At 37.0% G+C, this 17,915-nt stretch overlaps 1 protein-coding gene across 19 annotated transcripts in view; it reads right to left on the reverse strand.

Annotated features, from left to right (window-relative positions):
• Positions 1-15,494: 15,494 nt before the first annotated feature.
• ADGRL2 (adhesion G protein-coupled receptor L2) overlaps positions 15,495-17,915 on the reverse strand; it is a 266,132-nt gene continuing 263,711 nt past the window's right edge. For 13 of the 19 annotated variants that reach the window (XM_057715049.1, XM_057715022.1, XM_057715069.1 and 10 more), the window contains one exon: positions 15,495-17,511. In XM_057715049.1, coding sequence (XP_057571032.1) covers positions 16,757-17,511 — 755 coding nt within the window. In that variant the 3' untranslated portion in view covers positions 15,495-16,756. The remainder of the gene's footprint in view (positions 17,512-17,915) is intronic. The other 6 variants (XM_057715126.1, XM_057715088.1, XM_057715101.1 and 3 more) reach the window with 3 other exon arrangements.

Consider the following 17,915-nt stretch of genomic DNA (forward strand, 5'->3'; position numbering starts at 1 on the left):
TGATATTAGAGCAAAAGCAAGCCTATTCTAAATAAGTATTACATAATGTTTTGAGTTCAGCAGTTGTGGTTTTCGTGGAGTGAGTGAGTAGCATGTTAGAATAAAAGAGAGATTCAATATCACACACACTTAGTTGTGATGGGCTACAAGGAAAGAGATCTTCGAAGGCTGTAAGGGAAGGTATTTAGCAGATCGAGCAGGGGAAACATTCTAGACACAGGGAGGGAAGGCAGAAAGGTATGCAATTAGAAGAAAATTGAGATTTCTCCAGAATGAAGGCAAGCAGGAACTGAAGGAAAGGCAAACAATTGAATTGAGTGGTAAGAAGATTAGTATGCGAGGAGAGAGGAGAAGGAATCGAGGGATGAGGATGCCAAGAATAACTAGAACGAATGAAAGAAGTCAAGAGAGAGTCTTATTGCTTCGCTCACACTACCAATCTGTATGGTGTTATTTCCTCGCGTGAGTACTGATTCTCAAATTTCTTCTCTTCCTCTACTTTCTTGGCAGTTATTAGCATATTACATACACTATGACTAGAGTTTTTGTTGTTTGAACTTTTGAGTAGGCTCAAAAAGTTGCCAAGAAGTCTTCAACTTAGAAGAATTTACCACAATGATCTGGAAGAGACGGTCAGCTTATCTATTTGACCCATTCATTCAAGAAACATTTATTGAGCTACTCTATTTGATTAACTGACTGAGTCTATTTGAATCTCTTTGTCATTTAGTCACAAATTCAAAAATATGCTTGGCTTTGTGTTTTATGTATGAAGAGACTTGCGGTTTTGGCAGGATATTTAAAATCTGAATAAACAAATGTTAAAATTATGAAAGTTAATGACATGGATAACCAATATATTTCAGAAATTATGATCAACTATGTGTGGATACTATTCATAGAGAACCCTACTTTTAAAAAATTGTTATTAAAGAGAAAATACCTTCAATTTCCCTTTGCCTCTCCCAGACATGCAATTAGCAATCCAGTCCTGTGAATCCTTCCTCCATAATCCCTCAGACTAAGCCCTCCTCCCCATTCCCACTCATCTCTCTCCCACCTAATATCCAAACCACTTTAACATCTCAAGACTACACTTCTCCCTTCTGCCACCTTTCACCACTGTAATGAGGACCGCACACAATGCTCTATGTATACCCGTGGTTAGTCATTCCTCTCCTTGGAAACACACAATGGCCTATGTAGAATAAAATACAAACTTTTTTCACAGTGTCCTAAATCTCCCACAATCTGTCCTCAGGTTGTTTTCCAACAGAATCATCCCCCTCTTCTTTTTACATTCCACATTGCTCGTGACCATTCTGTGCCTTAGTTTCTACATCTTAGGGTGGATAATAATGGTACCTCCTTCAACAGCAATATAAAATGATTAAATAAGTGTCTGACACATAGTAGGCATTATCTGCATTAAGGCTCTAAATATTATTATTTGTAGCACTAATATAAGCCCGACTTTGAATATTTGAATGTATGAGTATATATTTCCCAATTCTCAACTGTATTTTCTGCTAGTGTACCAAGTCTTATTTGCTGAGGTGTCTCCTATGATCAGGCCCTGGGTTAGGCATTTTCATATTGTTATTTTATTTAATCCACTTTATATGAAGCTGAGAGAACACCTCATTTTCAACCCCCAAAGAGTTCTTTGGGTGGAGCAAATAACTTGCTGCATTTGCTTAATCTTGTAACAAATCAAGTCCTGTGTGTAAGTGGACTCCATAATATTAGAGGAATATTTTAGCCTAGAGCCTGAAAGCTGGTGTCATCGAGCAGTGAGATCTATTTAAAACATGCTTTTTTACAGCTGTATTGCATAAAGTCTGGATTTGGAATCTCAACCAAAAGAGTCCTTGAGAAGATTTTCAGTAGAGCTTCTAACCTAAAACAGAAGCACCTGAGATAGAAGAAAATCTCTTCTGTTTTCAAATATCATCTGAAAAGATTTTCGAATCATTTTTCATAACCTACTGCAAAATTGGTGTCTCGGAATATCCAAAATGCCTTCACTATAATATAAGTTATCCTGCAAGATCTACTTTCTGCTTTTCTTCTGTAGAAAAGAAACCAATTAGTGCCCTTTGATATAATAATTCTCCTTTTACTATTTTAAGCACCTCTTTTTCTAGATTAAATAAACACCAGCTTCTTTGGGTTTGCTGCAGCCTAATTATCTTTGTGTCTCTTCATGAACTTGCCCAGAAATTTCCCACATAAGTTTGCGAAGGCCAAAAACAGTACGAAGAATTTGATTTCACTATTGATAACTTAATAAGAATAGTAAGCCAGGTTCTTTAGTTAGACATTTTGCTATGCTATGATTTTAGAACTGACCAGTTCCTCCTGATAATAATTTATATCTGTTTGACACTAGTAAACTTGAATATATTTTAATGTTTTTATTAAATATTGATTGTTTAATAATTTTGAAATTATTGTATGGATAGTTTTGTGTTTCACATGATCTAATCATATTTATGTTGCTTACGTTTCACTGCTTTTATGATTATAAGGTCTTTCTATATCCAAACCTCTTTATCTACATTTTTAAACTTTAAAAATCCCAATTTTTATACTTAACTCTTTAATGTTCATACTTTTGTTTGTTTGCTTGTTTTCTGCATGTCATCTCAGATGAGATGCTAACCATTTTTCCCCCAAAAGTAAAAATATTTCCTACAGTTTTATGATATTCCTTTTTATATATTAAAGTATTATATAAACCAAGAGTCTGCTTTAAGAAAAACTGTTTTCAATTGGTCTCTGGGTCTATTTTATATCAGTTGCAGATAGGTTAAATAAATGTTAAATTAAATAATTGATATTTTATAATAAACAGGGAATTTAACATGAGACAATAGTCCAGAGAACTTTTGAAAATTATGGTAAAATATACATGACATAAATTTTACCATTTTAACCATTTTGGAGTATACAGTCCAGTGGCATTAAGTAGATTCACATTGCTGAACAACCATCACCACATCCATCTCCAGAACTTTTCTCACCTTCCGATACTGAAACATGACTTTTTAATAAGAGAGAAGGCAGATATTTTCTTTCCCTTTTGCTATAACATTTTATCATAGTGCCTTTTATCATAGTCTATTATCACAGAATCATATTCCTCTCGTTTACTCACTAGCATTGTATGACTGTCATTGGCCACTGTCATTTGCCTTCCTAGAAGCAATCTCTTGAGCTGACGGGCAGGTTGACATAAGTAATTCCTAGCCCAAATCCCAGTGATTATGTGTATTCTTGGGAAACAACTCTCCTCACTGAGGCAAGATCAGGCGATACCAGGACCTTTGGTGTTTCAGTTTGGTGGAGTTCATGAAAAGCGACAGTTTCCAGGATGCTCTGATGCCATGGTTCTTCCACAAAAAATGCATAATTTATGACATCGTATCTCCCAGAGTGCAATGTACTGGTCATTTCAATGTTCTCTTTCCACTTGTTTTACTTAATGGATTTAGAAAGAGAAATAAATGTGCATTTAGACCTCAAGATGCATCCAAAAGCAAGGCCCAAGCATTAGACGATAAGCCCCTTGGTATTCTGAGTAGTTTAGGGATGCATATTTAAGAAATGTCAACTTTTTACTATTCTTTTACGTACTCAGGCCCTCTCTCAAATTAACTATAAATGTGAGATTTCCCACTATGACTCTGAGATGCAAACTCACATGAGAGTAAATTAAGTTATACATTCTCAGGAGAGGTCCCTGGGCATAGTCTTCTGATGCTTATGCCTCAGAACACCATGACAACCAAATGGCTCAGGTTCAGTACAAGCCCTTGGTTTTCAGCGTTCAGCTTCGATTAGTTTATCTCTATAGCTCTATCTTTCTCTTACTTTTTTGTTTTACTTTCTGTCTAGCTTGGCAATGCATTTTAAAAGCATCTTAAAATATTTTGTTCAGCATTTTGAAGTTTTTTCGGTGAGAGAATGTCAGGATATCTAGATCTGTACTGCCAGAAACCAAAGTTTATTAATATATACAGATATTTAATGTGTGCTTAGTATGCATCAAGAACTCTGCTAGAAACTGGGGATATCATGAAGAAAAGGCGGGCAAATTACTTGCCCTAATGGAAATCATACTCTATTGGAGTTAAAATCACAAATAAGAAACACAGATATGAAAAGTGTTAATTTTCACTTACACTGCGACGAAATGCCTGGCACAGATAATCACTGGTTAAAGAGCTCATCAAATTGCAGATCATGGTGTCAGGAAGTCAGAGAATCTTCAGAAGTAGGATGATGGGTAAGATTTAAGGCGAGGCAGCATCCCAGGCTGGGCATGAGACACTGAGTAACCCAGCTGAACTAGAAACTAGTGGGAGGCAAGTGTGGAGGCCATGTCAATAGTTTGTCTGGGTTGGATGGGGTCAGAGTACAGAGGCCTTTTTTTTTTTCCCCATTTTGCCAAGTTGTTTTTATTTAAGTATTTGAAAACATAAATGCATTAACATGATTCAAATATTTTTAAAATATATAACGAGGTTTATAGTGAAAACTCTCCTATCCTAGATTCTTATCTATATAGTCCTTTCCGGATAACCTCTGGTATTATTTTATTCTATATCCTTCTAGAGTTTCTTTGTGCATTACAGAGACCTTTGAACTTCAAGAATGAAAATTTTATTTTGCTCTCACTGAGAAGTAAGGGAAATGGGCTCCATCCACCTCAGTTGAAGGTGTAAACGGAACAAAAAATGGACCTCTCCCGAGCAAGAGGGAATTCTTAAGCCTGATGACCTTCAGATTTAAACTGCAGCATCAGCTCTCCCCTGGGTCTCCTGGTTGCCTGCCCACCTATTGATTTTGGACTTGTCAGCCTCCACAATCATAGAGGCTAATGTCTTAATGTCTTTCTATGTATACACACATCCTATTGGTTCTGTTTCTCTGGAGAACCTTGACTAATACAACAAATATCAAAGCATTCATTTTATTTAGAAAAATTCTTTCCTTACCTGGACTATTTGTTTAGGGCAAAGTTTATACTGGTTTTCTGATGATTAAAGTCAACTCTATGATAAAACAGCCTTCTCTAAGTTTTAGTGGGTGATAAAAATCCTCAAGGTTATTCGACTTCATTTCAAACACCTCCGTTCATTTCATGAGAGTAAATCTTCCTTACAAAATTCTGTTAAACCTGGGCCCAGGAACATTTAATACCAATTGCATTTTCAGGAAGAAAAGAGCTTGAACTTGGAGAAACAGATTGCATTCTTGAAACTTCCAAACTTCCATCAAACTCCTTTCAGCTCTTTTTTCCCCTTTAGCATGCATTCTCACTTTTCTGCTCTCATTGGCACTGTTTGTATATTAGTCAATGTACGTCAAGGCGATGATGATTAAATTTCACTTGAAGTTCAGAGACGAAGTGATTAAATTTGAACTTAAATCTTTCTGAAATAGGTAGCTCTCTTGTATTTCACAGAGGGAAAATTCTACTTGATTATCAGGAGGAATATAATTATCTCATTCAAGATACTAGATCTTTCAAGAAACAATACAATATTATCTTGGGTAGGAAGAGGATAATCAGAAATTCAAAGCAGGTTTTTCATGGTTATTTCCCATTTTCAGGGAGGAATTGTACTTCCCTCATACACAGACATTTGCCACAAAAGAGAGAGAAATGCCAAGGAAGGCTCTGCTTACTTCTCTCAGTGTAAAAGAAAAAAAAGGAGAACATTTGATGTCTCTGTGTGGCAGGAGGAAAGATGAGGAGACAGTCTAAGCAGGAAATGCTGCTGGAATAGCACAGCAGTGACGACAGCATTAATTTTCTCAAGAAGCTGCAAGCAACAGCGAGGGCTGACATCAGAGTCTCCCCAGTGGTACTGGGCCCTCTCCAGTGTGGGGGTCTAGTCACTTGCTGCTGAGTCAGAGTGCAGGAGGAGAAGGATCTACACAGAAATGGGCCTGGTAGATAAGGATACCTGGACCGTCAAATCCAGCTTTGCCTATCAGGAATCTAATTCAAATTCATCTCCTAAATTGAAGGGTTAGTCAATTTCCTATTGCACTGGGACTTTAATTCAGCAGTTTCCCTTATCCTACATCCGGCATTGATTAAGGAATCTGAATGCAAGAGTCAAAGTTGCATTACATGCTGAGGCTGTGCTTCAGTGCTGAAGTGACAATCATCCCTGTTCTCGGTGTGAACTGGGAGCAAGCGCTAATTAAAATTATAAGCTAGAGAGAACATGCATTGAAAAAAAGAAGCCGTCCCTAACCAATAATTCCAGGGATAAATCACACTTGATTTGCTAACATATAGAAGTGTCCGGGAACTATGATCTACAAATGTCTTGAATATGGTTCTAATCAATCTGCCAAACAATAATCAAGGAGGCATATAATTAGAACAGGCTCATCTGACGAGCAGCACATAACATTGTCTCACCTTGAAACAGTGCAGAGCATCCTGTCTCAAAAGTAAGAACTAATCCCAAACAGAGGCAGTGATCTCCTTTGAAAGGCACCCTGACAGACTTCTAGCAATTCTGGGCTTCAGAGGTGTTCTGGTAAAGTTTCGCTGGGCCTCCTGCTCTTTCTGTCTTCTCCTTTTCCTCTTACCCTCGTCACATCTGCTACCGGAACGTGCAAAAGATTCTGACCTGAGATGCCCTTCGTGACAACTCAAATCCCAGGTGGAGCTTGGCAATCAGAAATGACAAACAGCAGGCAGGAAACTCCTGGAAAATACAAGTTGGTCTTATTCTTTCACAAACTAATGACACATCCAGCAGTTCCTGGTTGCACCCCTGCCATTGGGGTAGGAACGGCATGGGAGAGCAAGGACAAGAAAAAACGAAGGTTTGAATACTCACTGCTTGCCTTGTCAGAGTTCTAAGCCTTTATATGATGGATCACTACACTTATTCCACAGAAGAGACCAATGCATTTGATTAGGAAACAGCAACGTAGAAAGAAAAGCAGCATCTAGAAAAATGTGTTGACGGTGATATTTCAACCCACGTCTCTTTAGTTCCCAACCTGTACCCAGCCAGGACCTCAGTTCCCTCTACTCTCCTTTTTCTTTCTGCCCTTAAGCATGCCAAGCTCGTCCCTGATTCAGAGCCTTTTGACTTGCTGTTCCTTGTGCTTGGGATCTTCTCCCTCCAGATCTTCAACCAAATACCTCCCCTTCACTATCCAGATCTCTGTATCAGGAGGGCCTTCCTCAGGGAGGCCTTTCCCAGCGTCCTAGCTACCCTTGCCTTCTCACTGCACTGTTCTCTATCATTTACCCTTCACAGCTCTGTGCTATGGGCACAGGCTCTGGAGTCAGACTGTCTGGATTTGAACCCCGATTCCTCTGTTTACTAACTGTGGGGCAGACGACAGAGTACTTGGACTCTCCATGCTTCAGCATCCTCATCTGTGAAATGAAGATCACGAGAACAGCTATCATAACCTATCTCAGGGGTGTGTTTTGAAATTACGTGAAGCAATACGGGCAAAACACAGAACAGCACCTGCTATAAACTCAGCATTTTTTTATGTGTTTATTACTGCCTTCTTCATAGCACTTTTTGGTAGCTGATGTTATCTTCTTGTCTAAATGTTTATTAGGATGGAGTCTGCTCTGTTCCTTACTCTGCCTTCAGCTGCTAGAAGGGCACCGGGAAAACAATGTTATTGTGTAATGCACTCAATAAATTATTGTTGCCTAGAGATTGAGTGATTCAAACTCCATATTATATTGCCTTTTAGGCTTTAGAATAAGATGATACTGGATCAAATTTTTAATTCTGCCACTCTAGCTCTGTGATTTAAAACTGGTTATTTAACTTATCCAAGTTTTATCATTTGTGAAAGACAGATAATAACTGCTCTGAGGCTGGATGAATAATTTATGATATAATCATCAATGGAACATTAGGCAGCAAGGAAAAGGAATGGACTACAGCTGCTTGAGTGCACTTCACAAGCATCGTGCTGAAGGAAAGAAACTGACATAAACTATTATATTTTGCAATATTACGCTTTGCACTGTTCAAAAACTGTCCAGGTTAATCCATGGTGTGAGAAGTCAGATAGTGTCCCCCTTGGGGGTGTAATGACTGGGAGAGGACACAAGGCAGCTTCTGAAGTTCCATGTTGTTTCCTGTTTTGAGTGTCAATTACGTTGGTATAGTCATTCTGTGAAAATTCAGGAAGAGCTACACTTATAATCTGTATATTTTAAGCAATGATTATGATGGTGATAATAATAGCAATAAATAATAATGGACTACTTCTTGTATGATTGTGAAAATTAAGTGAAATAATGTAAATAAGGCATGAAATAATATAAAAAGTGCATAAGAGGACTCACTACACACTAGTACGCATTCCCTTTCCTTCTTCCAACGTGGGCATAAAACAGCAGACATCAGGTCCAGCACCCAAGCAGCATTCAAGGCCCCTCTCAATCTGGACTTAATCTATCTCCTCAGAGTTTTGGTCCACAACACTCCATCAGACACATATTTTTCCAGCCTCACTGAACTTCTCACTCAAATCATCTCTTGCCTTTTCACACCTGTTTACTTTTCACATAATTTTCCATTCACCTAGAATGCTGCCTTTCTACTTTGTTCACTCAGCAAACTTCTACTTAACCTTCAAAACCCAGCTCCAACACCATCTCTTCAATAAAGCCTATCTCAGTAGTCTTTTCAGTCAATCACTCTTTCTGTTGTGCTTTCACAATAGTTAAGTCTTTATCTTATTGTGTTGTAATTATCCTTTTAAATATCCCCTTTGTTTTCAAGCATGTTACTTAACTATGCTAAGCCTCACTTTCCTCATTTACAAAATGCAGATAATAATAGTTTTTATGTCATGGGATTATCACAAAAATTAGAATTTTTTAAATGGAATACCATTCATGAAGTGTTTAAATACAGAGCTTAGCAAACAGTAGGTGATCAATATGTTAGTCATTACCATTATTAAATTAAGGGCAGAGGCATCCTTAATTTCTATGTTCCACCACCTACTTTTATACATGAAACACGTAGTAACTACTCAACCAATATATATTAAAGAAAAGTGAAATAAATAAAGCAAGAGACTGTCTATTGCTTTGTAGGAAAGAATTAGAAGGCAAAAGAAAGGAAAAGAGAAAGTGGAGAAATAGAAAAACTGAATGACAAACTTCCTTGCATAAGATAAATATTTTTTAATTAGCTAAAATAATACTCCAGAAGGAGAATCAGAGGCTCTCTCCCCTTGGCTCTCATTAAACTGGATCCCTGCAGCCCTGAGCACTCTCTAGAGTCACCCGTCCCCTAGAGGGGGGAGCCTGGTGGCTGTACCTGCATTGTACATAAAAGTGTTAGTGATATAGCCTGACCACATGGCTTGAGGCAGATAATAACAATCCAGTTGAAGTCCCGATGACTGATTATTTTTATAAAACTCAAAGCCATGAGATGTTTACATTACTCCCAGTATCTTCCGAAAGAAAAAAAAAAACCAACTATCTATTGAGTGCCTATCACGTGCCAGAAGCTGAGCTAAGGCACTTTACATACATTACTTCTAATCCGCACAGCAACCCTTGGCAAGGTAGGCTGATTCCAATTTTACGGAGGAGGAAACAATTTGAGAGAGGTTAAGTAATTTGCCCGAGAGAGCAAAGGCTTAAACCTGTGTCTATGTGAATCCAAAGTTTTCATAACCGTAATACCTCTACTTCATTAAATTAGTATATGAATATCTTATCAGGTAAAATGAACACTAAAATTGGGATAAATATATAAGCATTACTAGTAAGACTGAAATGCTGGAGACTCTTTTTCAATGCTACCATCTTTGAGGTAACTGCTAACTGTTAAAAAAGAAAGAAAAAAGAAAGAAAAATTAAAAAGAAAGAAGGAGTTTCAAAAACTTTTAAAGAATGTGAAGATAGGAAGAAAACTAGAACGAAATTAAAAAAGTAAAACTAAGGAGAAATTTGAATAAAAGCAAGCTTATATTCCAATGATGATTAAAGGTTAATACTAAAAAATAATATAAAATATATGAGATTTTTTAAAAAGCATAAAAATCTAGAAGACAATGAGATGTAAGAAAAAAAGCCTAAAATCCATGAAATGAAAAGATGTTATATAAAAGTAGGTATGATTAAGCACTAAAATTTTTTTTAAATCAAGTAACTAACACACAAAAAAATGCAGGAGAAAATTAGAAGAAAAATAAAAACAAAAACTTGACAAGGAAAGAAATAGAAGAGAGTGAGCGAGTGAGCGATGAAGCGGGGCAGGAAGGAGCCAGGGACAGAGAGGACCAATAAGGCAGTGCAGACAGTCCTCAGGTGCAGCAGCCAGAGCAAGGGACAGGAACCCACGGTACAAGGTCTCATGTCCTCTGTGCTTTCTCCCTTACCTCAATCACCCAGGGCCAGCTAGGTAATGAGCAGTTCCCTAGAAAGCTGGAGCACATGGCTTTGTGGCACTGACTGGTATAGAGCCCTTGGGGGTTCTTGGTGATCCAGGCTGCCCCCAGAGGCAGAATCCAACGAGCCTGGCTCAGGAACCCAGCTAAGGTCCAGTTCCCACACACTGGTGTGCAGTCGGTTAAGTTGAAGTACTCAGGTACTCAGTTTCCTCACTTGTAAGAACACTTACCCTCCACAGTTGTGAGAATAAATGCAATATACCTAAAGCTCAGTATGATGCCTGCCTTAATGAACTAGGTTTCCAACAACTTAACTCATGAGAACTCCTAATCTGCTTGCTCTTCTGAGTTCCACATCTTAACTCCAGGGCTCTGCAGGACACTTTATTTGGGGGGAAAAAAATTACAATGCTACTATTTTCATCCAAACTCTTCATTGCTCACAGGAAAGGTCTCTGGACAAATGTTAAAGACAAAGCTAGACTATGAACTTGAAATGCCCTAAATACTGAAATACGCACATACGCACATATACACACACATCATTTAACACAAATATTAATATTTTAAAAAGTTTAAGGGAAGTCAAATATTATGATTTTTCAGGTGACTTTTTCATTATTGTTACAGCTCAGTTATGAAGGAAAATGAAAAGCATATACGTGAAGAAGTTGTTTCTCAGTTTCTGTGGTTGTTAATCACATTGACTGAGTAAACCAATATTATTTTATTGGTCAGGTAAGGACTAGAAACTCAACATCCTGACTCAAAATCTTTTGATTTTTTTTTTCTCCTACTGCAACTACCTCAAGACAATCTTTTAAATTATGGTACTTCTAAAGGGGGCAAATCAGTAACTGATAAACTTTACATCTGACTACCACACAGCTAACAAGTCCACTTCTGCTAAGATTTGAGCTAAATAATCATCTCTTGGAAGGGTATCTACTTCTGAAAATTTTGACTTATTTAAACCGACTTTTTTTACTTCATTTTCTTTTATAGGTCTATGGACTCAGAACAAACAAACCAACAAACCCTCTCTAACTATCAGAAGAGAAAGAGTCCATGAGGTACAAGAGATATTCTTGGGACTCTGAGTAAAACCAGCGGTGACACATGTTGGTTACATGCTCACACCCTGGGCCTAAACATGATGCTAGTGCAGGCTTGGCCACTCACCATCTGTGAGACCTTGAGCAAGTTATTTTTATTCTTTCGCAAAAGTGGATAATGAGCACCCATCTCAGAGGACTGTTGAGAGGATCAGGTGCGATAGAGCACATAGTATTTAGTGCAGAGCCTGGCATGTATGAAGCATCTATTAAACGGTAGGTGCTAGCACTTTTATTCATGTTGCAACATTAGCAAAATTATTAAATGGGACAAAATCATTTAGTCTGAGTCATCTTTAAAAATTAGACAGCAGTTCTTGTTTTGCAGCTCCTTTATTACGTGTGAAAAGAATTTTCTATCTGCTACTGCTATGTTTTGGTTAAAAGCCATCTGTATCAAGATTGATATTTCAGCAGAGAAACATAAATGAATCTTTCATCTAATCAATATCTGATACCTATCATTGTTCCTGGGTGTTCTATATAGTAGCTGACAGCCTTTCTAAGAAAATATCAAAAGATAAGTCATTTTTTTGCCTAATAAAATCAAACAAGAAAGCCATGTTGCCGTGACTGCCAAAATGCTTTTTAAAAAGCTTCGTTCTGACATATGATTTAAAAATGCTTATGGAAAACATATTCAGAAAACCATTCAAAAATTGATCATTCATCACTAGTCTCTTATGCTCACCCAACATGGGTTTACTTAAGATTAACTATGCCTTTTAAACATTTCTAAGAGCTTCAATACACACATGGTAGAAAAATATGTGAAAGATTCATGAGGCAATTTTTTCCCATAGTAAAGACTCTGGTTAGCTCCATTGTATTGGGTTACCTGTTTTGTTGTTTCTTATTTCATACAGTGATTTATAACGTTAAGTGCCGGCATGCCTAACAGCATTTCACAATGCATGAATTCAGAAAAAATTAAAAGTTAAAACAATAGGCTTTAAAAATCAAACTGACCTCTGAAGGCTTCTTTCTGAGAAAATGCACACTCAGTAAACAGTAATGCCACCAGGAAAGGGATGAAGACTCCAGAGAAGCCTTATTAAGAGATGAGGGGTGGTCTTGCCAATATTTGAAAAATGCTTACAGTATATTTAATTAGCCTAATTACATGGTGCACTTACAGCTTATTATTAATGCCTTCTGACAGATATGTTATCCTGGCCTTGAAAGCTCGGTGCCCATAGTGCCTTGAAATGAACTTGGATAATATCCAGGAATTTCCATTAGTCCCATACATTTTGGAACAAAGCACTAGTACTGTGCACAAAGTACATGTTTGTTAAAAATGTGATATCCTTAAGCATTCAAGTTTTTCTGTCTGGTTCATTTAGCTAACATAATGTGTCTCCATGATTGTTTGGAGACAGACTCAAAGTGACATAACAACAAAAAATTCACATTTTATACCATTCGAATAATAATTAAGACTGTCATAAGTTAATCTCCAAATCCACTACTATTCACTCATCCTTTAGCACTAATGCTTCCAGTCTGCCAATACAAGCTATTTAAGGACTACTCACAATCAACTAGATGCTCACTAACTGGAAGCATGTGGTATGGCATTTTCACCAAAAAGCATACTAATTTTATTACCCAGTGAAGCAATCCTCATTTATATTCAACTTTTCATACTGATGTTTGAGACTGAATGCAAGAATTTCATGGAAAGAGAAATATGTGGAACACAGGATCATGTGAAATCTTGGTACTAAGTTTTATTTGTAAAACACTGCAGGGATTACTGTCTTTAAAGAAAATTTCAATATCAATAAAACATGAGCTGTTTTCATTCCAGAAATTCAACTTGTGTGCATTCTTGCAAGTTTTTCTACTTAGAAAGGTATAACTGCAATAAAAATTTTACTGAGTTAAAGTTTTTTACAAAACACTTTATCTCATGAGACCATCTTAAAGGTCAGTTTTAAGCCTGAGGTTCAAAGTTGAATTGATGGAAAATTAACATTTTCTCCTTCCTCATTTAAATAAATACACAAAGCAGGCATCCTGAATACACCCTATAGCAAATGCACATATATTTTCCTTTTGATATTGGGTAGTGGATCTGTGCATGATGCTTCTTTTAGGGGAAAGGATAGTGACAGTGATTTTCTGCCAAATAATTGTTGCTGTTGTTTTTCTGGTTAAAATATTATATATAACTACCCTCAAATTATGTGGATGAGTTGAGCTGATGACATATTTAAGTAATTTATGGATTTTAATGGATTCTCTTCCACATAAATGATTTTAAAAACCTACAAGATGAATATATACAGATGTATAAACTATAATTTTTTTCTATTGGTGAAGAGAACAAACACAAGCCTATATTTTAAAATAAAAGAGATCAACCTGGACTAACATTTATTAAGCCGCATCCAAAATAAATAGAAGCAATCATTCCTTATTATTAATAGACCAGTTGAATAACTGTCCCTGAGATAAGGTATAATAATGTGACTTTATAAAAATTCACGGTTGTGACTATTACAAAGAGAAACAATTAAGAATGTGGAACTTTTATATCCAGGTGAAGTCTGGACAGATCCAAAGAAACTACTGGGCTAATAAATAGATTATTGCGTCGGTAAACAGATTAATAACTTTAAACCTAAGAAATTAATCTGTACTAGGGGGAATCCTTGATAGAATTTGAGGCAACATTTATGTTTTTAAAAAGAAATCTGTTTTAAAAGCGATTCTTCTTTCAGTGGCAAAGATGAATGATAGTTTCCAAACTGTATTCTCTAATATGAAGACCTTTTCTAAAAAGAACATTAACCAACTAGGTACTACATACTTCTGTACTTGTTCACCTCACACCACTTTCAAGAACAGCCTCAAGAGAAAGAAATACCACAAACTGAATAATCAATGCTGCCTTTTTTTTTTTTTTTTTTTGGGCAATTCATCACTGAACCAGCCTAACCCTAGTTAGCCTGTATACTAGGAAGTACAGATCACACAACACTGTAGAGTTTCAGGTTTGGACAGCAAAAAATATAACACAACAGGAAATTAAAATGCTTGATTATATAAAGCCCCCTTCTAGCAAACAAAGTTTTGTAAATTCCTGCAGAATTTTACCCAAGGAAATAGGAATACCCTTCTCAGAGGACTGTTAAATCTGTTTGAATATTAATATAATTTCTTATAGTCAATTTCCAACTTGTTAGGTATTAACTATACACTCCTCCATTGTCACCCTACTATTAAAAATATTGACAGTTATTTTATTACAGTTTCCCTTACTACACCCAGATATAGATAAATATACTTTAAAATGTTCTTCTTATTACTCTTTTTAAATAGGCATGACTGAATGCATCCACATGAAATAAAGTGATTTCTAATATGGTAGAAGCTCTTGAGAGAACCAATAAGCTTTAGAAGAAATTGGTATGAATGCTGATGATGTAGACAGGAAAAATCTATTTGTTGAGATTCAATTATATGATTTTTGAACCCTTCCATGATAGCAAGCATTGTCATTCACAGCTGCCTATAGGACTTATCATCCCTAAACTGTAAAAGTATGTTTTAGGATTTTCTTCTCAATACTGCTGAAAAGTCAGGTTTTTTTTTTTTACAATGCCTAAATTTGACTGGAGAATTTCCAATACATCTTCTTTTTTTCATTTTTATTTGTTTTGGCTATGTTGCAATGCAACAAACACAAATACTTTCAGTATATTTCCCTACTGAAACCTATCTGCCAGATTTTGCACATAGGTAATGGGTAATTAGAATACAAATATACTCTTTTCAGCATATAGAACCATCAGGCAGCTGAACTGTTTTCTTTTGCATATTTGTGGGTTATACTGCAAAGGGACCTAGTATACCCCCAAGGGGAGCAAAGGACCCGTGCGCTAAAGCCAATTATGTATCATACATAAAAGTGCACATGTTAGCTACTTGAAAAAATTCACATTTATTTACTGTCAAACCGTGTTAAACTTTACACTGGATATTAGTGATGGGCTCATTATTAACAGGTTTACACAAAAGGATGAAAAGAAAAGCAGAATTTTGCTGAAACAATTTACATTTCATTAGAACTTTATCATAAAATAAATTACTAAATATAGTCAGAAGGAATATGGAAGAGTAATATTTATGTTTTATTTTATTTTTTAAAAAAGAATAGGCACCTTTTGTTCACTAGAAAGTTTGTGAGAAGTGCCCAGTGCCCTCTTTGCCCCCTGTTCAAGAACAAACAGAGGGGTGACACACAATCTTTTCTAGATCTCACCACATTTGTGCAAGGCATGGCATAACTGGCTTCAAAGAGTTTTTTTCCCCCATAAAACACGTTCTTTTGGCAATAAGAAATTTAAATGTAAGAATAAGGACTAACTTGTCAAAGCAGAACACTGTATACAGTGGAAAATAAGGGAAAATGGGTAGAACTTACCATGACAAAGTGTAAGAAAAAACATTTCATAACATATGTGCAACCAAGAGCTTTTCACAATATTTTCTTCAAACTCTTTAAAATTATTTTAATGACAATTATATTTCAGTTGGACACAAATGTATTTATTTTACCCTAGCAATAGAACAAAATATAATTTCTTTAGCCATTTTTGAATAGTTCATTGTACAGTTGAGGAAACATATGAAATAAGGCCTGTGGCTTGATTGCTAGTGGTTAAACATGTTTTCAATCTTTGCCTTAATGTAAAAGGTTTGCAGTCAACTGCAAACTGATGCAGAATATCTCTCCTGCTTTTCCAAGTCTTGTCAGGAACAGTAAGGTACAGTAAATTTGTCCCACAGGATTTTAAAGCCTACGTCTTGTATATAATACAATGCAGGCCTACAAAAATGGTGCAGCCATATTTACAAATTTAGTTCACAAACTGCTGCAGTAAATGGCTGGAAAGTTTTGTTTTGCTTGTTTCACAATTTCTCTAAACAGCAGCAGAATCTTAAAATACCTGGTTGGCATCTCTTTTCTTTGTAACAAATAATTCATTTTAGTATACTCTGTGTATATACAACGTTTTTGTATGTTTTATAAAAATTCACAGAACTGCAAGGTTCAGTCACCTTTTTTACACTGGAGAACCACAGGTCAACAGAGCCATCTCTTCAAGCAGAGTCTGAGGGAGCCGCATTGGGCCAACGGAGTCTGTCTGTATTTACTAACACTTGCATGTGGCCCCTGGAATCCCTCAGATGCACTATTAAAGACTTGTCACCAGCTGCATTTGTCCTTCTCTGACGTCTCCTTCCGGAATACACCCTTCTTTATTAATGGGGATTATGTACCCATCACTATTGCCCCTGCTGATCTGGTAGCACATCTGAAGCTGATGGCCAGCTCCAAGGTTTGGCATGCTCTTATAGTAAATGTCCTCGTTCTCACTCCTCCTGGACGGAGAGAGGTCTTCTTCCATGTCGGGGCTGCTCTCCTGATACGGAGAGTCTCTAAGGTTGGGCATGCTTGTGTACAGAGAGTCTCTGTTGGGGGACGGTAGGTGGTCCTCGGCCTCGGCTGTCAGCTGGGAGACGTAGCTGTCAGTCCCCTCGGGCTTCGCTTTCTTCTGGGGTTGGTACAGAAGGGAGTGAGTCCGCTGAGGAATGAGCGGTGCCTCCAGTTCTTTGTGATGGAGCTCCAGCCCTGGGTTGTCGCTGTGCATTAAAGACGAAGCGTCTGCCACAATAGCATCATCTTCGCTGCTGCTCCCTCCAATCACAGGTTTGACTGGTAGCGTCAGCTCGAGGTTGTGCGCCTTGCTGCTGCCCCGTAGGTTGTTGTGCACTAATTCTGAAATGATCATTTTCTCAAAAGCGGTATCATTCAGACTTAGTCCACAATCCACGACTTGCACGCTCTCATTATAGTCCCCCTTGCGTAGTGAGTAGCTGTTGTTAAAATTACCATTTAGCGGTAGAGTATCCATGGCACTTGTATCCCTGGCATTGTTCAGTGAATGTCCTGAAACAGAAAAGGAAAGGGTTCCGTTACTGCCCCTGTTCCTTCCTAAAGAATCTTTACTTCTTTGGTACAAAACTTTTTAATGTCGTTCAGGACAAAGTTGTATTTGAAAGCTAACACTTGTAAAGTGCCAGGCTTTCCCGCATTCCCAACGGTAAACAGTTGCAACCCCTTAGATAACAGGAACAAGTGTGAAAGAATAATACTGTTTTCCAGGGAGGGAAGATGGCATACAGAATACTGCTTTATCAATTTTGGGGAGACAGTAGTTATTAATTGATTTTTGGTCAAATCTCTGACACTCTTACAAAGAAGACTTCACTCCATGCCCTTGCATAGTTAATGCAAAGCAATTTATTAGTGACATTTACATTTTAAAGTACGAGACTATGGTTTATAAAAAT

The sequence above is a fragment of the Hippopotamus amphibius genome, chromosome 1, assembly GCF_030028045.1.
Source record: "Hippopotamus amphibius kiboko isolate mHipAmp2 chromosome 1, mHipAmp2.hap2, whole genome shotgun sequence".
NCBI classification, from domain to species: Eukaryota; Metazoa; Chordata; class Mammalia; order Artiodactyla; family Hippopotamidae; genus Hippopotamus; species Hippopotamus amphibius.